General features: G+C 42.6%; 1 protein-coding gene across 3 annotated transcripts in view; it reads left to right on the top strand.

Annotated features, from left to right (window-relative positions):
* Nucleotides 1-392: 392 nt before the first annotated feature.
* The window catches only part of LOC109922628, a 65,636-nt gene continuing 39,156 nt past the window's right edge, over nucleotides 393-26,872 (top strand). The window contains exons 1-2 of one of the 3 annotated variants that reach the window (XM_048612012.1): nucleotides 653-702; nucleotides 25,377-25,452. In XM_048612012.1, the coding sequence (XP_048467969.1) occupies nucleotides 25,438-25,452 (15 nt within the window). In that variant the 5' untranslated portion in view covers nucleotides 653-702; nucleotides 25,377-25,437. Of the gene's footprint in view, nucleotides 703-25,376; nucleotides 25,459-26,872 lie in introns of all 3 variants that reach the window. The other 2 variants (XM_048612010.1, XM_048612009.1) reach the window with 2 other exon arrangements.

The raw sequence follows: 26,872 nt of genomic DNA, 5'->3' as shown, positions 1-26,872 counted from the left end.
TGAGATTGTGATGACCACTCAACAGGAGCTTGAACTTCCTATTTTATTAAGCATTCTACTAGACACTGGATTGGAGAATAGATTAAATATTGTGTTGGTACGCATCATGCACCACTGAACTGGGAACAATGCAGAACATTGCACTGCAATTAGACTGAATACTCTATTCGGTGGAACCTCTGCTAGACAACCAGGCATTATCTTACAGACCGTTCTGAATGGGGGACGTCTGCAGGCGCTTAAATGTGGGGAAGTTACTGAGCAGTGTATCTGGGGACACGGAATGTATTCATATGGTATTCGGGAACCATAGGCGGGGATTGTATTTGGGCAGTGTCCTGGGCAGTACTGGGGACGCAGTATTTGACTGGGGTTGGGGAGGGTGCTGTCCTTCGCCTTGCATGAATTTTGGGAACGGTGCGAAGTGAAATCGTCTCTACCCCACCCCAGCTCAGGCACAGACACCGGTTCCCAAGCCAACGCTGAAGCTGCACATTGTGCTGGGAAATCACATGTGAGGGGGTGGGTTCGTACATTTCGCTCGCTGTCTGTCTGTGTCAGTGTGTGTGCAATCGGGACATGTGTTAGCACCAGCTTCCCAGCGATGTGAGCTATTCCTCAAGATCAAGACCTTTAAGACCAGGAGGTAACACCCAATATCTACTCCCTATGAAGAAATCGGCTTCCTTGTGCAAACTTCAGGTAAAGAGATCATTCGTCCGGCACATGATGATCCTTGTGCGGGGGTTTGTAAGAGCGGAACGTTGCTGTAAAATGGAATGCAAAAGTAAGAAATAATCATTTGAGAGCGGATGCGTAGTGTTGGGGCTGGGTTCACCTGAAATCGGAAGAAGAAACGAGTTTATTTATCATCAGTTCATTAGGGTCCATCTTTCAATTCTGCTTTCACTTTCTCACGCGAGTGTCGCTGTTGTGTTCTTTCGTGGCTTTGTATTTTACATAAGTTCAGCTTTTAAGTCGGTTCTAGATCTGTCTTCTCTGTGTGTGTGTGTGTGTGTCCAGTTTAGTACCCCTTGCTTATGTTACGCCTCAGGTCAGGGGGAGAGTGTGGGTCCGGAACGCATGGCCTCGCAGTAAGTGAGCAGCAAAGTTCGGTTTACAGCGCCCAGTCTGGGGACCGGGGAGAGCAGTCTGTGCTTGAATTTATCCCAATTCACTTCCCGGCTGGGAATGTCACTCTCCCCCATGGGGCAAGGGGTAGCAGGAAAGCGTTCAGAAGAGGGTGGCTTGTCAGAAATGACATGGAGGGAAGTGCTGTCAGAAGCAAAGAGAAAACGCTAGTGCAAACTTCAGAAGGCTTTCACACTCAAATTTACAAAAAAGATCAACTTCTCCTAACATGTCCACATGTCACTTGAATGTGCACCTCCCAGCCCAGAGGTAAGGACACTGCTAATGCACCATATGATGCTCTCTGGCCCTTGCTTACAGATACCTGCTTGTTAACCCATTAGTATAAAAATAGCTGGTGACATTCTACATCTGACAATCTTGACTTAAGTCTTGCCACCTTTACTTCCATATTATGGCCTGATGGGGAATTCCAGTTTGTATTGTATCCTTCAGATGCAAAATAAATGCATCATTTATGTGCTCAATCATTCATTTTTCAAGTAAATGCCATTTTGTTTACTAGAAATCAGAACAGAAAGTGCTGGAAATACTCAGGCAGTGTCTCTGGATGGACAGACAAGGGCTATTGATCATTCCTCAGTTCTGATGGAAAGTTATTGGGGTCAACTCTGTTTCTGTTTCCACAGATACTGCCAGACCTGCTGAGTTTCTTCAGCCCTTTCTGTTTTTATTTTGTCCTCCCTGTCTCTTTATCTCTTACCCAAAGCAAACTGGAGGGTAGGGGATGAAGAGGAATTTCTAAGAGATACAGATAAAGTGAGTTGTTATGATTTGAATTGCTTGGCCTGAAATAGGTCCAACATTAAATTTTTAAGCCAACCTGGATCATGGCATTGAACTTACAGTAGCTTTGCTCTTCTAGAGAAAGGGTCCCCAGAGTCTTCTTATACATGGAAAGGAATGATCACTGGGTTTTGGGCCAAGTGCTGGGTAGATGAAACCACAGGATGCGCTGAATGGCCTCCTTCAACTGCATTATTCTGGCTGTAGATGTGAAGTGCGTTGTTACTTTTTTTGCCTAGTACTAGCATAAGGCCTGAATGATGTTACATTCTTGAAATGAAGAGCCATTCAACTCAACTGGTTCATGCCTATGACCATAAGACCGTAGGATATAGGAGAAGAATTAGGCTATTCTGTCCATTAGTCTTCTCTGCTATTCAATCATGGCTGATATGTTTCTCAACTCCATTCTGCTGCCTTCCCCCGTAATCCTTGATTTCTGCACAAGTCTCTTCCCACCTTACCCTATCTCACTCTGTCAACATTTCCTCCCATTCCTTTCTTTGTACAAGCACTGAGGAAGGTAGTGGTGTCGTAGTAATGCCCCTAGGTCAGGAGAGATAGGGTGATGTTCTGGGGGCATGGGTTTGAGTCCACCATGGAAAATGGTAAAATTTAATTTCAATTTTTGGGGAAAAAAAGGAATTAAAAGCCAGTTCAATTGTAACCACTGTTGTTAAAAATTCATTGGGTTCAGTAATACCCTTCAGGAAAGGAAATCTTTGCCTGGCCAGGAATAAATGTGATTCTCAGCCACGGAGCAGTGAAGTTAAATCTTAAATCTCAAATATTGACCTTGCTAGTGATGCCCATACAAGAATTAAAAAAAGCAATTGGGTGCCCCTTAAATGCATTATTGTTTGATTTTTTTTTGCTTGATTAGGGATTCCCCCTAAAGACACTGGCCAGGAGCTCATTAATAGAGCTGGAACTGGCTGAATCCAATGTTTATCTAACCTCAGGTTTAAAACTTCTTTTCCCTGCCGTCATTCGGGAAGTCCTTTCAGCTCTCCAGTCTATAACTGGAAGTTTGAAATGCTCTGTCATTAGTTGTTTAGGGCTTCAATGTATTCTGGAATAGGAAAACGACAGAATCAGGTGCAGAACTGGTAGAGGAAGTGGTGGATGCAGGTACAGTTACAACATTTAAGAGACATTTGGCTAAGTACATGAATAGAAAAGGTTTGGAAGGATATGGGCCAAGTGCAGGCTGGTGGGACTAGTTTTGTTCGGGATTATTGTCAGTGTAGACTGGTTGGACCGAAGGGTCTGTTCCTGTACTGTATGACTCTATGACTGATTACTGACTGAAAAGTGAAAATGAATGAATATTTCCTTCACTAATGAGCTGGCAGATCACTGCAACAACTATTTGCATTTACCTAGCACCTTGAATGCTATAAAATGTTCCAAGGTGCTTAAGGAAAATAGAAAGGAGGAATGTCGGATTGGCCATAATCCTATTGAATGACAGACCAGGCTGGAGAGGCCGATTGGCCTACTCCTGTTCCTATTTCTTATGGCCTTAAGAAGAAACCATCAACGATATCAGTCAGCCTGGGGTTGGGCGGTTTTTGTTGTGGGCTGGTGTCAGGAATGCGTATCGCATCATTGGTTTGGTAGGAATAGGATTGAGGGAGTTTGAACTCGGGTTCATGGCCAAGGTGAGCTTGGAAAGGGAATGAAAGAATTTGAAAGGAAGACTTATGTGTACATTGCATTCCTCACAATCACTGCAGACCTCAAAGCACTTTATAACCAAATAAATACTTCTGAGCTGTGGTCATGTTGTAATGTAGGATAAGAGAGAAACCAAAGAAAGGAGGTGAGTTTAGGAACAGTGCAAGATGTCGGTGGTGGGGGTCGGGATGGGGGGGGGGGGGGGTGGAGCGGTGGTGGAATTTGGTTGGCTGGACTCAGGGAAAGTAGGGAAGAGGCAAAAACAGATGACCAAATGGCCTCAGCCTTGGTCGCAATAAAGCTTATGAATTCCTTGTATTTGTTGTCGGAGGTGAAGATGGAAATCATGAGGCGAGAGGTGAAAAAGGGGCTATTTCAATGGATCAAATATCAAGCATATTTGAGATATTCATAATCAATTTGTCCAGAAGTATTATGACACACTCAGGGAATGCTGGAGAAACTCAGCTGGTGTGTCAGCACCTGAGGAGAGAGAAACAAAGTCAACATTTTGAGTTTGGAATGGGCCTTCTTCAAAACTTCCTCTTTGTATGTTATGACGTTTCTCTGGAGTAGCTAGGACTCGAACCCAGGCCTTCTGACTCAGAGGAAGGAACACTGCAACTGCACTGACTGTACAGTTTCTTCCGACAGATTAACTATAAGGAAAAGCTAGCTGTGGTTCTCCTCTGGAGAAAAGTGAAGATTAATTGGTGACTTACTAAATATACTTAAAGCTATGAAACTGCCATGGTCCAACTGGATTGAATGAACTGTTTGGTCCTGAACCTTCCATGTAATATATTTCTATAAACACAGAAATTCAGCAACTATGTATTTCAGTAATACACAGTGTAGAAGCCATTCGGAGGGGAAGACACCTGGGAGTAACTTATAATCCAAATTTAGTGTAGGATTTGAAACTGCATTTGCTTTTCATTCACTCAATGAAGAAGAATAGCAGTGGTCAATATGTCACATATTTGAACAGTCAACCTTAATTATAGCTATAGGCATGGCCGGGCAACTGTGAAAACTTCCTAAAACACAAACAAACATCTCAACCACAACTTCAGAGAAAGGTCACTGTTGCATCATTTCTGAGATGTTAAAATTAGAATATATATTCAAGACATTGCAATGCACCCACATGTCTGAGCATTTTTTGTAAGTGTTTCTCTTTTACGGTGGAAATAATGTTTCTATTGTAAGGGAAGGTAGCTAAAGACATGAGGGAGAAAGGATTGAAAGGTGATGGGGACTGGACTGGATGAAGAGCAGGGGGAGAACATTCCATTAGAGAAGGAAGATCACCATATACTAGCTGGCCCAAATGGTCTGTTTCTGTACTCTACATTCTATGGAATTTCCAGCCCCGGGCAGTGAAGATGAAAATCTATCCTAGAGTGCACAAATGCTATCCCAAGTGTGAGGAACAAGTTGAGGTGTGCTGCCCCTTCAGAACCATATCTCTGTTAGCAGCAGCTCCTTTGCTTTTCTCTTTGAAAGTGGCCTATCAGGAAGGAACAGGGGTGACATGCAGCAGTGGAAGTCAGCACAAGAGAAAGCGGGAGAAAAAGGATCATGTCTGACCTTTTGGTAATCTAGTGATAAATGACCAAAGAGGTATGTTTCCTGTGTCTTCTCTGTGAAATATTTCTTAGCTTCTGTGCAATATTAGAACATAGAACATAGAACAGTACAGCACAGTACAGGTCGCTCGGCCCACAATGTTGTGCCGAACTTTTACCCTAATCCTAAGGTCTATCTAATCTCCACCTCTACCTTATACTATCATCCATATGCCTACCTAATATCCGCTTAAATGCCCCTAATGAGGCCGACTCCACTACCCTCTCCGGCAATGCATTCCACGCCCTGACCACTCTCTGAGTAAAGAACCTACCTCTGACGTCTCCCCTGTATCTACCTCCACTCACTTCAAAACTATGCCCCCTTGTAATGGCTACCTCCACCCTAGGAAAAAGTCTCTGGCTGTCTACTCTATCTATACCTCTGATCATTTTGTACACCTCTATCAAGTCACCTCTCATCCTTCGTCATTCTAAAGAGAAAAGCCCTACTCTCTCAACCTTTCCTCGTAAGACATTCCCTCCATTCCAGGCAACATCCTGGTAAATCTCCTCTGCACCTTTTCCAACGCTTCCACATCTTTCCTATAATGAGGCGACCAGAACTGGACACAATACTCCAGATGTGGCCGAACCATACAATATTGTATGTTTTAAGTGGGGTGGAATGGTGGCTAGCACTGCTGCCTCACAGTATCAGGGATCCAGGTTCGATTCCAGCCTCGGGTGACTGTCTGTGTGGAGTTTGCGCATTCTCTCCGTGTCTGTGTAAGTTTCCACCGGGTGCTGTCGTTTCCTCCTACAGTCCAGTTAAGTGGATTGGCCATGCTAAATTGCCCATAGTCTCCAGGGATGTGCAAGTTGGGTGGACTGGCTGTGGGAAACAAAGGGATGGAGGGTCTGGGCGGGATGCTCTTCAGAGGGATGGTGTGGACTTGATGGGCCAAATGGCCCTCTTCTGCACTGTTGCAATTCTATAAAGTTATTGCAAGTGTGGTAAAGATACCTGAGTTAACACACCCCAAGATTGCAGTGATAGTAAGAACTGCCGATGCTGGAGTCAGAGATAACACAGTGTGGAGCTGGAGGAACACAGAAGGCCAGGCAGCATCAGAGGAACAGGAAAGCTGACTTTTCGGGTCCCTGAAACGTCAGCTTTCCTGTTCCTCTGACGCTGCCTGGTCTGCTGCGTTCCTCCAGCTCCACACTGTGTTATCCAAAATTACAGTGTCTTTCTATTTTCAGAATCTGAAGTTTAAGGTTTTTCCTTATGAATTGTAAAATCTAAAGTCCAAGTATCATGCTTCACCTACTAATGAGACTGAGGCCACCCACTATTTTAATGCCTGGAGTCTCTGTTCAGACTTAACCCCAGCTTACTGTGTCACTGTTGTTCTATCTCCACAAGCCTCTAGAAAGATGCGGCTCACCTCAACAGTTTGACATAGATTGTCAGTCTTGCTCAGGGATAGCCATGCTGGAAGTTGAAGTATTAACATAGGTGACATTGGGATCCCCTGTTGAGTTTACCATTAAAATGTGCTTCAGTGGTAAAGTTTTCTCACTGATCCAGTTATGCCATAGCTGATCTGCGTGTGGTTTGTAATCAGAGTTAATTGCCCAAAAGTATTACATTATAAACACTGGTTTTCTTCCTCATGGAGCAATTGAAAGTTGTTAAACATCCCACTGTAACCTGATCATATTCATGTGCATTATCCTGCTATGTATGCATAAAAGGAGACTTCTATGATACTAATTGTAATAAAAATAATGAATTTGACTCGCCCTGAATCCTAACTTTTGTAGACATGTATAAAATGTAAAACAAAGCAACAGGCCATTCAGCCCAATTGGTCATGCCATGCATGAGTTTTCTACTGTCCCTTTTCATTCAAGCCTATTTGATTATTCTTATCAACAACAAAAACAAAGTTGCTGCAAAAGCTCAGCCGGTCTGGCAGCATCTGTGAAGGAGAAAACAGAGTTAACGTTTCGGGTTCGGTGTTTAACTCTGTTTTCTCCTTCACAGATGCTGCCAGACCTGTTGAGCTTTTGCAGCAACTTTGTTTTTGTTCCTGATTTACAGCATCCGCAGTTCTTTAGGTTTTTATTGATTATTCTTATGTTTTTTTTCCTCAATTACTTATCTAGCTTTCCCATAAGTGTGTTAGCGATATTCACAACCTCTAATCTTGGTTTCCCAACAATTGGAAACATCTTGTTTATTGTCAAAATCATTGCCAAGCCAATTTGGGATCTTAAAGATTCCCTATCCTTTGCGGTTCCTCTAACAAACTGAACGATGAAAGATAACAGATTAGAAGAGCAGCAGCCTTAAAGAAGAGTTGTTGAAATGTTTAGATGGACACAAATCTGCATATTGATATGGAATGATCTGCATTAGAAATCACAATCTAGCAATAACCTGCTGTCCATCCAGAATAATCGACGTTCTGTGGTCTTTGTGTTGTCCCATTTTACCAAAGAAAAATATAATAACAGCTGGGATTCAGTACGTTACAATTATGTTACTGATGCAACCAGATCTTCTGCTATATTGCACAATTCCTTGATGACACAATTGATGAGTTATGTTGCAAATAATCCTTTATAAAAAGCATGATTTTTGAAGTGCTTTATTCCAGTGATCATTATTACTTCTCAGAATAAAATAACTTGCATTTTTGTAGCACACCATCATATCCTCAGGGCATCCCACAATATGCCCCAGAGAATCAATTACAGTCACGATGTAGCCACAGTCGTCTTGTAGATCAACATAACATCAGACAGCTGTGGAATAAATAACCTTAATCTGCCCATGTGAGTTGAGAGTTGCAGTTATACCAGATCACTGAAAAAGAGATAACAAGGTCCAAAGCTGGATGAACACAGCAGGCCAAGCAGCATCAGAGGTGCAGGAAAGTTGACGTTTCGGGCCTAGACCCTTCTTCATAAATGGGGGAGGGGAAGGGGGTTCTGAAATAAATAGGGAGAGAGGGGGAGGCTGCTAGAAGATGGATAGAGGAGAAGATAGGTGGAGAGGAGACAGACAGGTCAAGGAGGCGGGGATGGAGCCAGTAAAGGTGAGTGTAGGTGGGGAGTTAGGGAGGGGATAGGTCAGTCCAGGGAGGACGGACAGGTCAAGGGGGTGGGATGAGGCTAGTAGGTAGGAGATGGGGCTGGGGCTTGAGGTGGGAGAAGGGGATAGGTGGGAGGAAGGACAGGTTAGGAAGGCGGGGACAAGCTGGGCTGGTTTTGGGATGCGGTAGGGGGAGGAGAGATTTTGAAGCTTGTGAAGTCCACATTGATAACATTGGGCTGCAGGGTTCCCAAGCGAAATATGAGTTGCTGTTCCTGCAACCTTCAGGTGGCATCGTTGTGGCACTGCAGGAGGCCCAGGATGGGCATGTCATCTGAGGAATGGGAGGGGGAGTTGAAATGGTTCGCAACTGGGAGGTGCAGTTGTTTAGTGCGAACCGAACGTAGGTGTTCCGCAAAGCGGTCCCCATGCCTCCGCTTGGTTTCCCCAATGTAGAGGAGGCCACAACGGGAACAGCGGATACAATATACCATATTAGCAGATGTGCAGGTGAATATCTGCTTGATGTTGAAGTTCTTGGGGCCTGGGATGGGGGTGAGGGGGGAGGTGTAGGGTCAGGTGTAGCACTTCCTGCGGTTGCAGGGAAAAGTGCCGGGTGTGGTGGGGCTGGAGGGGAGTGTGGAGCGGACAAGGAAGTCACGGAGAGAGTGGTCCCTCCGGAAAGATGACTGTATCGGCGCCGCCTCATGCTCCCGCAAGGAGCTCGAACAGTTCATCCACTTCACCAACACCTTCCACTCCAACCTTAAGTTCACCTGGACCATCTCTGATACCTCTCTCTTGTTCCTGGACCCCTCTGTTTCCATCTCTGGCAACCACCTGGAAACCGATATCCATTTCAAGCCCACCGACTCCCACAGCTACCTAGAATACACCTCCTCCCACCCACCTTCCTGCAAAAATGCCATCCCCTATTCCCAATTCCTTCATCTCCGCCGCATCTGCTCCCAGGACGAGGCATTCCACTCCCGTACATCTCAGATGTCCTCGTTTTTCAAAGACCGCAACATCCCCACCTCAGTGGTCGAGAACGCCCTCGATCGTGTCTCCCGCTTTTCCCGCAACTCATCCCTCACACCTCCTCCCCGCAATAACAACCAAAACAGAATCCCCCTTGTCCTCACGTACCACCCCACCAACCTCCGGATCCAACGCATCATCGTCCGACACTTCTGCCATCTGCAATCCGACCCCACCACCAAAGACATTTTTCCCTCCCCACCCTTATCTGCTTTCCGGAGGGACCACTCTCTCCGTGACTCCCTTGTCCGCTCCACACTCCCCTCCAGCCCCACCACACCCAGCACTTTTCCCTGCAACTGCAGGAAGTGCTACACCTGTCCCCACACCTCCCCCCTCACCCCCATCCCAGGCCCCAAGAACATCAAAATCAAGCAGATGTTCACCTGCACATCTGCTAATGTGGTATACTGTATCCGCTGTTCCCGTTGTGGCCTCCTCTACATCAGGGAAACCAAGCGGAGGCTTGGTGACCGCTTTGCGGAACACCTACGCTCGGTTCGCACTAAACAACTGCACCTCCCAGTTGCGAACCATTTCAACTCCCCCTCCCATTCCTCAGACGACATGTCCATCTTGGGTCTCCTGCAGTGCCACAACGATGCCACCTGAAGGTTGCAGGAACAGCATCTCATATTTCGCTTGGGAACCCTGGTATCAATGGTATCAATGTGGACTTCACAAGCTTCAAAGTCTCTCCTCCCCCGACCGCATCCCAAAACCAGCCCAGCTCGTCCCCGCCTCCCAAACCTGTCCTTCCTCCCACCTATCCCCTCCTCCCACCTCAAGCCCCAGCCCCATCTCCTACCTACTAGCCTCATCCCACACCCTTGACCTGTCCGTCCTCCCTGGACTGACCTATCCCCTCCCTAACTCCCCACCTACACTCACCTTTATGGCTCCATCCCCACCTCTTTGACCTGTCTGTCTCCTCTCCACCTATCTTCTCCTCCATCCATCTTCTATCCGCCTCCCCCTCTCTCCCTATTTATTTCCGAACCCCCTTCCCCTCCCCCATTTGTGAAGAAGGGTCTAGGCCCGAAATGTCAGCTTTCCTGCTCCTCTGATGCTGCTTGGCCTGCTGTGTTCATCCAGCTCTACACCTTGTTATCTCAGATTCTCCAGCATCTGCAGTTCCTACTATCACTAAAAAAGAGTCCCACTTCCATCAAATGACGACGTGGTGCCTTTTACATCTACCTAAACAGACACCTAGTGTGCCTCATTCTGACACTGCATCAGAACACAGAACCTCAGACTCTGCAGTACTCTCTCAGTACTGAAGTACTAACTTCAGATTATGTGCTGATGTCCTGCAATAGGACATGAATCCGTAAGGTTTGAGAACAAAGCAGCTATAATTGAGCTAAGCTGAGTTAGTTATCAGGAGGTTGCTTTGTGTTCCCAATGCAGCAGCAAGTATATCCACCATTGTGCTTCACATTCTGTCAGGGTGCTGAAGAGGACTCAATATTTGTAAAATTATTCACCAGCAAGGTTTCCCAACTTTCATGAGGAGCAGGATCAGCAAGACGGAAATAAAGCATTTTCTAATTTTTAAAAATCGATTATTCCCAAACAATTCTGTACTTGGTTACGGTTAATATTTTCACTCCACAGCTTCCAACTATTGTCTTTCTAAAATCATAACTGTTTACAATCCCACTCCCACTTCCTTTCACCATGTCCTCTCTCCTTCCTCAACTCCTCACATTCACAAACAACAGCCTTTCACTCTGTTTGCCTGGGGAGAAATCTTAAGTTGGAGGCTACAATTTCTAAATTGCATTCTCTCCACAAAGGGAAACATCCTGTCAGCGTCCACCTGGCCAACTCCCCTCAGGATCTGATAAGTTTCAATAAAATCATTTCTCATTCTTTTAAACTCCAATTGATATAGACCCCGCCCTGTCCAATCTTTCTTTGTAAGATAACCTTCTGCCTTCCAATCCAGGTATTAGTTGAGTGAGCCTTCTTTAAAATGCCTCTAATCCATTTACATCTCTTTTTAAATACAAAATCCACAACTGTATATGGAACTGGTGTGGTCTCACCAACAATGCAACAAAACCAAACTGCATTCATATTTTTAATTTTTTTCTAATAGCTACGGAGTTTTACCAGAGAACGACAAAGCATAGGATTCAGGAAACCATAATTAATGAGGGAAAAAGAAGATTGAGTGCACAAAAGCTTGGGGTCAAAAGAATAGAGTGTTTGGTAGTAGGGTATGGATGATTATGGAGATGGGGATAACAGGCATTGGATCTGATAAGATTAATGTTACTCTCTAACATAATTTCTTACGAAATAAGTGTGTCCTGTACAACATTACATGGTTCTCCAAAGTTATTCTCTGCACATTTATTGGCAGAACTATATTTGTCATTCCCCTTTTTGCCCTAACTCCCTTCAGTGCAACAATCGTGCTCAACAGACTGGAAGTAAAATTGAGAGAACAAATACCTCAGTTCATTATTATTAATTCTAATGGCTAATTATTAACTTTTATAGAACATAGAACATAGAACATTACAGCGCAGTACAGGCCCTTCGGCCCTCGATGTTGCGCCGACCTGTGAAACCAATCTGAAGCCCATCTAACCTAAACTATTCCATTATCATCCATATGTTTATCCAATGACCATTTAAATGCCCTTAAAGTGGGCGAGTCTACTATTTTTGCAGGCAGGGCATTCCACGCCCTTACTACTCTCTGAGTAAAGAACCTACCTCTGACATCTGTCCTATATCTATCACCCCTCAATTTAAAGCTATATCCCCTCGTGCTAGCCATCACCATCCGAGGAAAAAGGCTCCCACTGTCCACCCTATCTAATCCTCTGATGATCTTGTATGTCTCTATCAAGTCACCTCTTAACCTTCTTCTCTCTAACGAAAACAGCCTCAAAACCCTCAGCCTTTCCTCATAAGACCTTCCCTCCATACCAGGCAACATCCTGGTAAATCTCCTCTGCACCCTTTCCAATGCTTCCACATCCTTCCTATAATGCGGTGACCAGAACTGTACGCAATACTCCAAGTGCGGCCGCACCAGAGTTTTGTACAGCTGCAACATGACCTCATGGCTCCGAAACTCAATCCCTCTACCAATAAAACCTAACATACTGTACGCCTTCTTAACAACGCTATCAACCTGGGTGGCAACTTTCAGTGATCTATGCACATGGACACCGAGATCTTTCTGCTCATCCACACTACCAAGAATCTTACCATTCGCCCAGTACTCTGTATTCCTGTTACTCCTTCCAAAGTGAATCACCTCACACTTTTCCGCATTAAACTCCATTTGCCACCTCTCAGCCCAGCTCTGCAGCTTATCTATGTCCCTCTGTAACCTGCAACATCCTTCCGCACTATCCACAACTCCACCGACTTTGGTGTCATCCGCAAATTTACTAACCCATCCTTCTACGCCCTCATCCAGGTCATTTATAAAAATGACAAACAGCAGTGGCCCCAAAACAGATCCTTGAGGTACACCACTAGTAACTGAACTCCAGGATGAACATTTCCCATCAACCACCACCCTCTGTCTTCTTACAGCTAGCCAATTTCTGATCCAAACCGCTAAATCACCCTCAATCCCATGCCTCCGTATTTTCTGCAATAGCCTACCATGGGGAACCTTATCAAACGCTTTACTGAAATCCAAATACACCACATCAACTGCTTTACCCTCATCCACCTGTTTGGTCACCTTCTCGATATATTTATGAAACAATTCTTAGAACATTCAGCTTCACTTTAACTAAGAAAAATTTTGCAAATCCTTCATCTAACAGTGACTTGGATGGGGTACTGATTAGATCATGCCTGGCTCACAATGAGATGGTAAGGAGAGTATTATTTTGGCTTTGCCATAACTGAATTTGAAGTGTCCAAACTTTCCAGTCAATGTTTAGATGTCAAAGTATAATTTACATAAGATGGGGACTTCCCCTTCAAACATTTTTATTATAGCTCAGACAGAATACACCTCCATTGGTGGCGAATGACCTGTGGCTCTGTGCTGCTCAATGTCATACACAATGAAAGTTACTTTTGTTTGAATTGTTTTTGGATTTCTTTTTCCCCAATGGATTTGGTTTTCCATCAGTCCTTTATAACATAGCATTAAGAATTGTCAGTCTCTTGCTCACAGCACTGTAACATTAAGATTGCTTCTAATTCCTCACTTGCTGTTTACTATACATCGGTGCCCATTTCTCTCCGGCTGGCAATGTGAAGAGGCTGCGTTCGCATCTAGTCTCTCAGTTACAAATATGTTAATTCTAGGTTTTACCTCTCCAATATGATGGCAGTATGATGGTTATTGATGAAATTTAAACCAGAGTTTTTTTTTCAAGCGATTAAGCATTTCAAAACTTATACTTAAGTATTTTGGACGTTTCAAAAATGTCATTTTTGTGGGGAAGAACTGACTTTGAATCTGTGTTTTCCAAAACTCTTTAATGCTGGATTTTTATCCCCTCAGCTTCTCAGTCAGTTGTAGACTCATTGCCAAAGGTGAATTGCCACAATCGACAATATTGTTGTATCTTGAGACTGCCAAGATGGTGGACGATAAATGTTCTGGACCTTGACATTTTTCCCATTAATAATTCCTGTAGTCCTCATTTATTGACAATGTGTTAATAAATATTAGCCGTCATCCCATAATTAAGCATCTTGTAGAACAATAACACTTGGTCCTTAAATTTCAGTCTAGATTCACGCATCAAAAATTTGGCTCAGCACATGTTTCCTGCAAGATTTCCCATTCTTATTTCCTTCAAAAATCTTGTTGATTTATAAAACTCTACAGCGGGCAAAGAAACCACTCAATTATTACGTAAAAACACTGCTGTTATAAATTAGAGATGATCATCAAATGTATCCGTCTCCCCCCCCAACCCTTTGAATCTTGAGTGCCAAACTGCAGGGAAGGATGGCTATGGTATGGCAAGTTTGCAGATTCAGTGCCAATATAAATATGGTCATGACTCTAAACCAATGAAAGATAAAAAGTGCAAAGAGAGCAGCAAAGAACGAAAAAACTATCTTGCATTCTCACAGTGCATTTCATAGATTCAGGATTCGGCAAAGCACATTTTTATCATTGTAGTATTTTTGAACTGTAGTAACAAGCAAATTGACACTGCAGTATGCACACAGCAAGCTCCCATAAACAACAACAACAAAAATGACCAGTGAATCTACTTCTGAAATTCTGATCCCTGTATTCTCTTGATGGCTACTCACTGTCTTAACTCCAAACTCTATAGCCAACTAACAAATAATATATTAAATTTGTGATGCATTACGTACATCCTTCATGGTCTGCCAAATAGAGTCACATTTGCACCCCAGCATGCCTACCTCTAGCTGGATCTTTGCAGGATCCAAAAATTTCAGTACCCTTCATGTAAGCCATGCCTGACCAATACAACCTGAATGTGGCAGATTGGTTCAGTTAAGCCTGGTCATGTGTTTTGGGTTAAAATGGGAGTTTACGTCAATGGGAAGGCAGTAAAGCGTGTGGGCAAACAGAGATATAGGAAGTAAAATGCACCAGATGTCTGAATGCAGGTAAAGCCATATAAAAGGCTAACATAATATGGAATTTTGTAAATATGACAGGGAGTGTAGGAATAAAAATACAAAAATAAATGTATGTATAATATTGGTCAAACTACAGATTGAGTATTGTGTAGTTTTGCCACATCCCTATAGAGAATGCCATAGGAAAATATAACACAGGAACAGGAATAGGTCATTTGGCCCTTCAGTAAGATCATGGCTGCACCAGCCTTCAGTAAGATCATGGCTGACCTAGTGTGGTCTCCACTACATTTTCCTAACTGCACTTCATAATCCTTAACACTCTTATCAATCAAAACTCTACCTCGTTTAGCTTTGAATAAATTTAATGACCCAGAATCCACAACCAGAGTGTCCAGAACCAGGGATCACAGTCTAAAGATACAGGGTAAACCATTTAGGACTGAGATGAGGAGAAATATCTTCACACAGCGAGTGATGAACCTGTGATATTCAGAAAGTGGTTGAGACTAATTCATCAAGTGTTTCAAGAAGGAGTTAGATATAGTTCTCAGAGCTAAAGGGATCAAAGTGTATGGGGAGAAAAGGGAACAAGTTACTGAGCAGGATGATTGGCCATGATCATATCAAATGACAGAGTAGGCTCAAAGGGCCGAATGGACTACTGCTCCTATTTTCAACATTTTTATGTGCATCTTCTGGTGAAAAGAATTTCACACTCTATTGATTCTCTGGCAGAAACAAAATCTCTCATTCTTAAACTACGTTCTTTAGTTTTAGTCCGCTCCAAAACAGGAAACATCTTCCTGGTATCAATCATTTCAGCCACCTTCAAGATCTAATGTGTTTCAATAAGATCACACCTCATTCTTCTAAATGCCAGTGGATTTAGGCCTAACCACTTCAATTAATCTTCAGAAGATAACCCTTCACACTAGGGACGTCAAGTAAATACTCTCTGAACTGCTTCTAGAGTATTTATATCTTTTCTTTAAATAAGGAGACCAAACCGTACACAACAATCCAGATATGGTCTGACCAGTGTCCCATACAGTTGCAGCAAATCTTCCCTACTTTCACATTCCTTTTCCCTTGAAATAAATCACAATATTTTGTTGCCTTCCTAATCACTTGGTGCACCTCCACACTAACTTTATGTGATTCATTTACCAGGACACCCAAATACCTCTTACTATTGATTTCTCCAGTCACTCTCCATTTTAATTATATACTGCTTTTCTATTCTTCCTGATAAAATGGACAAATTTAGATTTAGATACTACAATTCCATCTCACTCAACGTGTTCATATCCTTTTGTAAACTCACTAACTCCTCTTGACAATATACTTTCTCACCCGTCTTAACATCATTAGCAAGTGTAACTATCATACATTTAGTAGCTTCATCCAAATGATTGACATGGATTGTGAATAGTCGAGGTCCAAGCACTGGTCCCTGTGGCACTCTACTAGTTGTTGCTTTCCAACCTAATAAAGAACTACTTATCCCAACTTTCTGCTTTCTGTTAGCTAACCAATCATTAATCTCATACTAATATATTACTCCCCATACTATGCACTCTTACCGTGTCCAACAAGCTTTAATATGGCACCTTATCATATATGTTTTGGAAATCCAAGTATCTACATCTACCAGTTCCCCTCTGTCCACTGGAAATGCTCCATTGTGAAAACGCTGTAATAGATTGGTTAAACATGATGTCCTCTATCCAAAGCTTTGTTAGCTTTGCCTGATCGCATTGCGATTTTTAAAAAGAAATCCCATTATAACCTCCTTAATAATGGATTCTCATACTTTGCCTTATCTTAGTCCAAGTCCTTATCAAAATCAGACTGAGAGTGCGGCATTCACTAAGGTCATGCTGTGGATGGGTAGTTTTCAGTACGAAATGAGACTTAAGATACTGGAAGTATTTGCATTGCAGCAAGTAAACTAAAATTAGATTTGATGTAGGTTATTGTAGAAAAATGAGGTGGATTAGATATTAAGATGCTGAGGTACATAATGATATAACCGTAACACCAGCAACCATGTGTGAGAAACTGTGAAGAAAGGATGGAACAATTTGCTTTAGTGAGAAATGTGCTGACAGAGAACAGTATCATGTGCAATGATGTCAATGAAAGAGCTTTCAGAAAACTAACAAGACCAGTCAATCATAGAAAAGGGAAAACCAATGCAGGTCACAAACTGTCAGCAAAGAGGAGAGCTACTTCCCCTATATTGAGAATTGGAACCCTCAAGCTACAAGGCTCATGGCAACACAAACCAGTTAGTAATGCTACAAAGAGTTTTGGTAGACTGAAGAGGAAATAAGGGAGATTTCCTTTGGTTAGTGTGGCAGTGTCAAGAGGGTCATCAATTTAAAATGATTGTTGACAGAGTAAGGAGAGTATTTGGAAGAAATTGTTTTACACAGAGATTGTTTTAGCACGGACTGCTGTGCTACAGGAAATAGTTGAGCTGAGATTAGTGGACTGGTTTGAGACAAATTGGATAAAACTTTGAAGAAGAATGAGATGCCAAACCATGTGCATTGGACAGCGAGGATAACTTTGGATTGCTCCAGCAAAAGAGCCAGCAAAGATACAATGATGGAAGTAGCCTTTCCTCTGCTATAAATAAACATGTTTCCATTAGTATTTGCTGATTCCTAAAGCAGTGAAGATTAAGGTCCCCGATTCCATTTCCTTCCCTCTGCTTCCAGTCCGGTGCTTTCTTATCACAGTTAAGTAAGATATCTTCCCAAATAAGATTGGGAATCCACAGCTGTGCTCCCTTCTGTCACGTAAGACATGTGCTTGCACATGTATATACACACACACACACAGACACACACGCACACAGACACACACACACACAGACACACACACACCGACAGACATCCACACACACACACACAGACATACACTTTTTCCCTTGCAATTAATCAGAGTCTTTCAGCCTTCACTGAATTGTGCAGAAGGAAGCCATTCAGCCCATTGTGTCTGCACGAGCTTTCTAATTATTTTAACTCAGTGCCAATCTCCCATCCTTTCCCCATAACCCTGTGCATTGTTTCCATATAAATAATCATCTAGTGACCTCTTGGATGCCTCGATTGTGCCTCCGCAAAAATGCCTGGGAGTGAATTGCAAACCCAAAACGCTCGCTGTGTAAAAAATCTTTTTCTCACCCTGCATCTACTTCTTTAGCAACACTCTTTTTAAACTGTGCAGAACTGTCCAAAGATATGCTGGTTAGGTGGATTGCCCATGATTAAAAAATGCCCCGTAGTGTGCAGGATAAATGGGTTAGCCATGGCAAAAAACCCCATGTAGGGTAATGGGGATGGGGTGGGGTAGTGTTGGGTCTCGAAGGGTCAGTTCAGACTTGATGGGCTGAATGGCCTTTTTCTGCACTGCAGGGTTCGATGATTCTATTCTATGTGCCCTCTGGTTTTCGATTCTTTTACAGGCGTGAACAGTTTCTCCCTATTCTGCTTATGATTTTGAAAACCTCCATTCCTATAAAACCTCCTACAGACCTAACCTCTCCAATCTTGCCTCATAACTGAAGTGCCTCATCCCTGGAACCATTCTTGTAAAACTCAACTACACACTCTTTCAGCACGGTGCAGAACAGACCTAACCTGGCCCCTGTATATTAGCTAACCATGGCTCAGTCAGTAGAGCCATATCCCTTAGGACAGAAAGCTGTGGTTCAAATCCTGCCCTGGGATTCGAGGGATTAAGGCTGAATCCATAGTGCGGTACAGAGGGCATATTGCTCTGTTGGCGATATTGCCTTCTGGATGCAACGATAAACCAAAAGTCCACCTGCCCTGTCAAGTGGATGTAGAAGATTCCTGAGCATTGTTTCAAGGAACAGCAAAGCTGTCATTAGTGCCCTGGCCATTAATTACCCCTCAATCACATTGTGGAAAAAAACAAATGATCAGGCTGTTGGCTGGACAGCACTTTAGAACGTTCAGTGGTTACTTGTGAGAGGTACTCTACAACTACAAGACTCATTCTTTTTCAACCTTTAACAGCTCAGTTTTGCTCATACAAATGAGGTTGGTCATTGCTGGAGTTGTGCGGTCACCACCCCTCAGGCGAGGGCAGGGTTAAGAAGTTGGTATCTTCATCAGTTGCCCTTAATTGATGAGTGAATCGACAGGGACCAACAGTGGTTGTCCACAGACTAAGCTTTTCCTGCTGTTTATTTTGTTCTGTTCAGAAGAAGTCTTAATTATTTATAGATTAATAAAGATTTCTGGAGGGAAATATTTCAATGTGATATAATTAACATAGTAAACGTCTCTGCCATTTTTGGAATGAGGCTAAAAACAACGTTATTTCTGAAAGGATAACTGCACTACTTCCTACTCTCACTCATAGGGATTAAAATATGTACCATGGGATAGTAATAATGATTGACAGTATCCACTCTATCCAAAGATCCAAAACCAAAAACAGATGATCAGTGACAGCCACCTTTGAATCTCAGTGTATATCCACATTTCTGAGTTAAAATGAAGTTCCTCAACATGCCCCATCTTGCTTCTACTATGCAATCCATTACAGAGAGGAGTGGCCTCTAGCAACTCATTACACAGTGGAGTGGAAGAGAGGGACTGTCAACTATACTACTTAAGCAGATTGTACAATCGCAAGCGATATAGCCAATGCTGCTCTAACCACAATCATCCTAAATTGCATCTCCATTACGTCTGTGATATGCATGTCAAACAGTTTCACTTTTGTGCCATCGCAATAAGTCTGGGGTGAGTGGAAAAACAGTTACAGGAAAATGGATTGAAAGACTCAAACCATGCCAGGGGTCGAGCACTGGAGTAATGAAAACAAAAAAAATGCTGGAAATCACAGTGGGTTGGGCAGCATCCATGGAGAGGACAGACTAACATTTCGAGTTGACTAGAAATGTTAACTTGCTCTCTCTCCATGGATGCTGGCTGACCCACTGTGATTTCCAGCTTCTGCAGTAATTTGTTCCTAGCACTAGAGTTATGATGCTTGGACTGTTTCCAAGCAGAGATGACTAAGAAGAATTTTGAGAGAAGTTTTCCTTTAGACTATGAAAAGTGATGCTGGGGGTGTTCTGTTGGCTGGAATTTCTTTAGGATTTTTTCCAGTGGAGGCTCGGCAGGAAGTGATGTCTTCCTCTGGGCATTGAAGCCAAGTTAAGTCCCAGGAGATAAATAACTTCTCTTTGTGTTGCTAGTTCTAGGGTTCCTTCCTCCAGTTTCAGTGATCTTCTTGTTCTCTAAACCTGTTTTCAGAGAAAGCATTGGATATTCCGAGAGGGTTATTTCCTTATGAATAATTGACTATTTGTGAAGCCATTATTGTTGCATTGCTTAGTGGTATGAGTGATCAATCATCCAACATTTCAAAATACCATGTACCCACTCTGTTATTACCAATGTTTGCATTCCATGCTTTGTAACATTTGCCCTCTGTCATGTAATTGAGACAAGAAAGGCCACAGAAAGCAAAAGCAAATGCAAAGTTTTGAATAACAGGCTGAATAATTAGAAAATTTATAGCAGAAAGATATTCACATATCTGTTCACTGATGTAAAATTGGACCAAACAGAGAAAGTTCAGGAAGAACTTTTCCCTGCTCCCACTACTGTCATTTATCCCCTGTAGCCTACAGTACTGTATTCTTATTAGATAGATCATACTGTTTGTGGTTATACTGCAGCACAGTAATTGGAACCAGATTTTGGAGGATGTGAGAGGTCCTTGTGAGCTCATATACAGGAAATTGCTCATGCAAAACACTGCATGGAAGATAAATTGAATTACAGACCTTTAGTGTGAAGATTAATCTCAATCAAAGTTCTTGTTAAAGTTGGATGGAACTGTGCGATATAGATTGGGTTCACCCCTCGTTTTGGTTTTGAAAGAATTGGCACATTTTGGAGGGTTTGTTGTTTAGTGTTGGTTCTGATCACAGAACTGATTTGGTCTTTGCCTGCATGTATCAGGAGATTGCCTGCAGAAGGCTTATGACTTTCTATACGTTTAAAGCACTGCGTAGAAATTCTGGGTGATTTTAAAGAAAGTCAGGCTTCTCAATGCAGCCTTGAGACAGTGCTGCACGGCCAGAGGTTTCATTCTTCACAATTCTGTGTCAGGTAGATGTAATAGTTTCCATGGAACTTTTGGAGAGGAGCTCCTTAAACTTTGACTGACATCTCTCACTTCACTAAAACACATAATGCGAGGCGTAGACAGGGTAGTTTGTGGGAATCTTTTCCCCATGGCAGATGTGTCTAATACTAGAGGGCATACGTTTAAGGTGAAGAGTAAGTGGTTTAGAGAGGATCTGAGGAAATTTTTGTTTCACCCAGAAGGTGGTAGATAGGGCACCGTGGTGACTCAGTAGTGGTTAACACTGTTGCCTCACAGTGCCAGGGACCTGGGTTCGATTCCTTGGGCTACTGTCTGTGTGGAGTTTGCAAGTTCTCACCAATGAGCACCTAAAATACCAGGGCTTAGTAGGCTCTGCACCAAGTACCAGTAAATGGGATTATTGTAGAATGGTGTTTGTTGGTCAGCATAGACATGGTGAGCCAAAGGCCTCTTTCCATGCTGTACGACTCTATTAACGTTAAATGGTCATTTAGCTCAGTGATGTTTGTGGAATCTTACTATGTGCAAATTCGCTGCCACTCTCAGAGATCCTGAGGATCTGAATGGCGCTATGTAAATGTCAGTCATTCTTTTAAGGCTTTTTCATAAAAACTTTGAAAAATAGGGAAATTTAAAGATCATCTGGTGAACAAGACAGATTGTAAAAGTTTGCTGCCATTGCTTTTATCAGAGTTTGAAAGGAACACTGCCAGCTCCTGACTGAATCCTTGTCACGTAGAGTGTGGTTTCTTTACCTTCAGAGTGAAGCCAACAGCACTGGGTTCAATTCCCACACCAGCTGACATCACCATGAGGTCCCACTTTCTCAACCTCTCCCCTCGCCTGAGGAATAGTGACTCTCAGGTTAATCTCACCACCAGTTACTCTCTCTCTATGAGAGAACAGCGTTATGGCCCTCTGAGACTGTGGCAACTTAACCTTGCTTAACCTTTTCAGTTCCTGCATCCTAAAGCCACAACACTAGTTAGTTATTAGTTAAGCTGTGCTAGAGCTGTCATTTTTTTTTGCAGGTGAAGTTGCTCGATGGAACAGAATGAAGTTATCCAGTGTACTCATAGTGCTGTTCTAGTGTGTAATTTGAACAGTTTATTCACAGAAAGTTACAGTGCAGGAAGAGATGGTTTTGTAGTGGTAATGTCACTGGACTAGATATGGGTTCAAATCCCACCATACCCAGACTGTGAAATTTCAATTCAGTAAAAACCTGAAAGAAAGTGATGACCATGTAACCACTTGTTGATTGTCATAAAAACCTGTCTGGTTCTCTAATGCCCTTTAAAGAAGGGAATTTGCCATCCTTACCTGCTCTGGAGTATTATGTGACTCCAGGCCCACACCAATGTGATTAACTCTTTACTGCCCTCTGGAGCAATAAGGGATGGGCAATAAAAGCTGGCCTGGCCAGCAATGCCCCCATCCTGTGAATGAATTTTAAAAAACACCATTCGGTCCATCATTTCTGCACAGGAGGAGGATCTCCAAATTAGCAAATCACTCAGTGCCAGTTCCTGCCTTCTCCAGGTAACCCTGAACATTGTTTCATTTCAGACAATAGTCCAGTTACCTTTTGAATGCCGTACTTGAACCTCTTTCCATCACATTCTCAGGCAGTATATTTTGTTATATTATGGGTCTGAAAGGGTTAATACTTGATTGACTGCAGAAAGCACCATCCACTGTGATGATACTGTGGGAACCTGGTCAGGGTAAAGAAGGAGCTTGTAGAGCACAGACCTGAGGTAATGTGCTGCTGACAGTCTCTGTAGGAAAGTATTCACATAGCCTGTAAATAGCCATAACTTTGTATTCCTCGCTCTGTCCAATCACCCTATGATCTTTGTGTCTTTGTATGCTATGATCTCCCTGTACTGCATGCAAAACAGAACTTTTCACTGTATATAGATACACGTGGCAATAATCAATCAATCAAATCAAATAAATAGCTACAATAATGCAATAAACTTCATATTGTTCACTCAACACAAGTCTTTTCATTAGACCAGAAATGCGGATATTCTAATCCGAATAGGCCACTTCAGGCTTGAAAGAATGCATATTCTTGATATCCCAGAATTTAACCACTAGATGCATGAATAAGCTTTTCTTCATGTCGCCTTTGTTCCTGTGGCTTGTTACTTTAAAACTGTGCCCTCTTATGTTCGGTCCCTTCATGTATGTGAACGGTTTCTCCTTATTTGCTCAGTCCAGATCCCACATGATTCAGAATGCCCCCATCATGTCCTCTCAGCCTTCTTTTGTTCCATGAAAATAGTCCTAATTTCTCAAATCTATCTTCATAACTGAAGTGGCACTTTGCATTGTTGTTTTAAAGTTAAGACCAATGCTCTATGCATGCACTGAATGGTGGGATTGCAGTGATGTAGCTAGAGGGAAAGAGAAAGGAGAGAAAAATGTCAGTGTGTGATTTGTGTTCTCGCTTCTGGCTGAAACTAAATAACGTCTTTAAAATGTAGGCATATTATTCATGGGCCCAATTGCAGATGTGCCTGTGGTTTACATTGTTCAACAGTATATAATTTATGTCCCAGAGTTTAGAAACAGGGCTCCATGTAAAAGCTGGAGGTTACCAATGAACTGTGTCTGTATTTTCCAACCATGTCACTGCAATGGAGCACTATTACTCGACATGAAACTTGCAAAATCTGTTCAAACCTAAACTCTGACCTGACAAGATTTTTCTTTTCTCTGTAAGCATCCCATAATAGATCATGCTGAGTCCAGACCCTGAACTTGGCTCAAATAATGTGATCAACATAGAATCAAACTTTAAAATGTATGGGATTAACCCAAAGTGAATACATTCTGCACAGGGAAGAACAAATTCTTCAAAGGGAGAAACTCAACGATCAATAGAGAGAGAAATGGAACCAACATTTCAAGCCCTATATTATTCTTGTGTTGAACTCTGGGGTTACAAAGAAGAGTCATATTGAACTTAAAACATTTACTCTGTTTCTCTCTCTATAGGCATTGCCAGACCTGCTGAGTTTCTCCAAAACTTCCTGTTTTTATTTCTGATCTCCAGCAACAACAGAGCTTTGCAGTGATCATAACCTTAACCTGCGGTTGTGTAACTAGAGAGGGAAAGGGATGAGAACGCGTTGGTATTTTAATGTTGCACATGTACACGGAAATCCAAAGACAGAACTTTTAAGATAAACCTCCCCTTACTTCAATGCAGTGTTTAACTGAGGGCCTCAAATCAGGATTTCCCTGGTTCTGTTACTAGTGAGTTTATGTCAGCCTGAGAGGTGCTATGGAGAGGGAGACAGGGTCCCCTCAGCCTCAGTCAAGAGCATGAAGGGTTGATGAGTAATCTGTAATGGCTCCCATGTCTGGTCACTAACCAGTGACCCCAGTGGAACAGTGCATGTGCTGAGGATGCTGTTGTCTCAAACATGTTGCCACACTGGGCAACATGGTCCATTGTTACCCAATATCCAGTAGATACACAGAAGAATATCCTTAAGGATGTTGGAAGAACAGTGGTAATTTAGGGCATCGTTTATTTGTTTCAGGATAAACCAAGAGAAGACCTTTGAATACATAAATGAAAGCAAATCCTTTCTCAGGGAGATGTTTCAACAGGAGACTGGGTTTGAAATCTCAAATAAACAGTGCTAGTGATGCAAGTTGTCTTGTCCATTTTTTAAACTCCCAGATTTGTGAGATGTATCAACTAGAAATGGCTGTACTTCTCTTGCTTTGTTATGTTTAGGCAGTGGGCAACCTCCTGGACAGAGTTGCCAGGTCTCCAGGATCGGCATCTCCAAGAATTACAGATTAATCTCTTGGATACTGCAGAAAGCAGCCGATAAAGAAATAACATAGAGACACAGGAAACAAAAGTTTTTGTTTCATTTTCTTTGAGCACTTTACTTATTAAAAACCAATTGGAGATGAGGGGAGAATGGCTGTTTGGCTAGATGGGGAAGTTGTGTGTGGAAGCTCCAGGAATAAGTCAAACCCTACACATGACTCCTAACTTCTTTGCAAATTGCATGTGCTAGTTATACATCTATACCTGTCCAAGGCTGGTTTCTATTAACAGTGGCTAGTTTAAGCTGGGGCACATTGCAGTCAATATGACTGTAATATTTTCATTATTTCTGTACAGTACTTCATTGTACAGAGGAGGAGGTGGAAAGAAATTTCAGTTTCAAAGCAAGTTTCTTAGAAGGCAAATTGCTTCTACATAAGAGACAATTGGGACTGTTGAATCTGGGTGGGGGATTGAAATGACATACTTGTTTTATTTAATGCAGAACCCAGAAATGAACCCGGAATTTGCTCAGTGTCCGATGTAGACAACAGCGGGATGCCACGATGTCAAGAGCACCAGTATGGGTAACCAAAAACATTTCAAGCTTTTCTCTTCACTTTACCTAGCTAACACATATCCAGACAAATGTTGATGCACACAATAAACTCAAGTCTAGTTGTAATAAACAATGAGAATTAAAATGAGGCCCCATATACCATTTGACAACTCCAATCTTTCATACAGTTAATTCAAGATTTCCTAAGGGTTGGACTCCTATTGAGTTCCAATATTGAGCTCTAACAAGAGAATTAAAGGGAAGAGCATCATTGTCCTAGGAATCGTACCTTCAGGTATCCCTGTAGGGACATTTCTCAGGGATTTTCATCTGATGATTATGAATCAACATTTGATGCATTCTTTGAGTCCTCAGGGGAACCTGGTTGATGGATCTTTTTATTTTAACCTGAATATAGAGAAAGTAACTAATGATATTATTGGTAACTGAGTAAAATGTTCATATTTATCTTGTGGTCAGTGGAGTAATAGGATTAAAGAGAAATACGTTACACTCCTCTCATCCTAGTCATTATCCACTGGACAGGTACACAATATGGTTCATGGGCTAATGGAATGTTGGCCTTTATCTCATCTGGGCAATACAAAAAGGTGGAGATGATGTTGTTATGCCAACCTCTCTCCAGACCCAAGTTCAGTTCCAGGCATCGAAAGAGAGGGGTTTTTTTTTCATTAAACAAAGGTATTAAAGGATATGGGCCAAAGGCAAGTGTATGGAGTTAGGCCACACTTCAGCCATGATGTGATTGAATGGTGGGACAGGCTCCTGTACCTATGTTCCTATTGTATCTGAGGAGGGAATCATTTGCCTTGGAGTGGGTGAAATGCACATTTACCAGTGTAATCCCTGATAATGAAAGGAGTGGGTAGTCCACATAGAATCTATTTCCTCTTGTAAGAGAGACCGCAGTAAGAACAAAAGGTTCCCATTTAGAGGTAGGCCATGCGGTGATGATATCAAGAAACATTTCTTCACATGAAGCACAGTGGAAATCTGAATCTCTCTTCCCCACAAAAAACACCTGAGTTTAGGTTGCTTCTGCATTTCAAGACGGAAATTGATGAATGTCTGTTTAACAGGAGCAGCTGGATTTACAGAACCAAGGCAGGTAAAGGTGGAGTTGCAATTCAGATCAACCATGATAAACGAATGATGTCACAGGCATGAAGGACAGAGTGGCCTCCTCTTGTTCCTATCTGCCCATTCATATTATTTATGTGAAGTGCGCTCCTGCATGGGTGGCACAGTGGCTCAGTGTCAGTACTGCTGCCTCACAGTGCCAGGGGCCCGTGTTCAGTTCCACCCTTTGATGACTCTCTGTGTTGAGTTTGCACATTCTTCCTGTGTCTGTGTGGGTTTCCTCTGGGTGCTCTGATTTCCTCCGATGTGCAGGTTAGGTGGATTGTCCATGGGAAATGCAG

This window comes from Rhincodon typus, chromosome 25 (genome assembly GCF_021869965.1).
Source record: "Rhincodon typus isolate 14 chromosome 25, sRhiTyp1.1, whole genome shotgun sequence".
In the NCBI taxonomy this organism is placed as follows: Eukaryota; Metazoa; Chordata; class Chondrichthyes; order Orectolobiformes; family Rhincodontidae; genus Rhincodon; species Rhincodon typus.
This window is presented reverse-complemented; position numbering and strand designations above follow the sequence as displayed.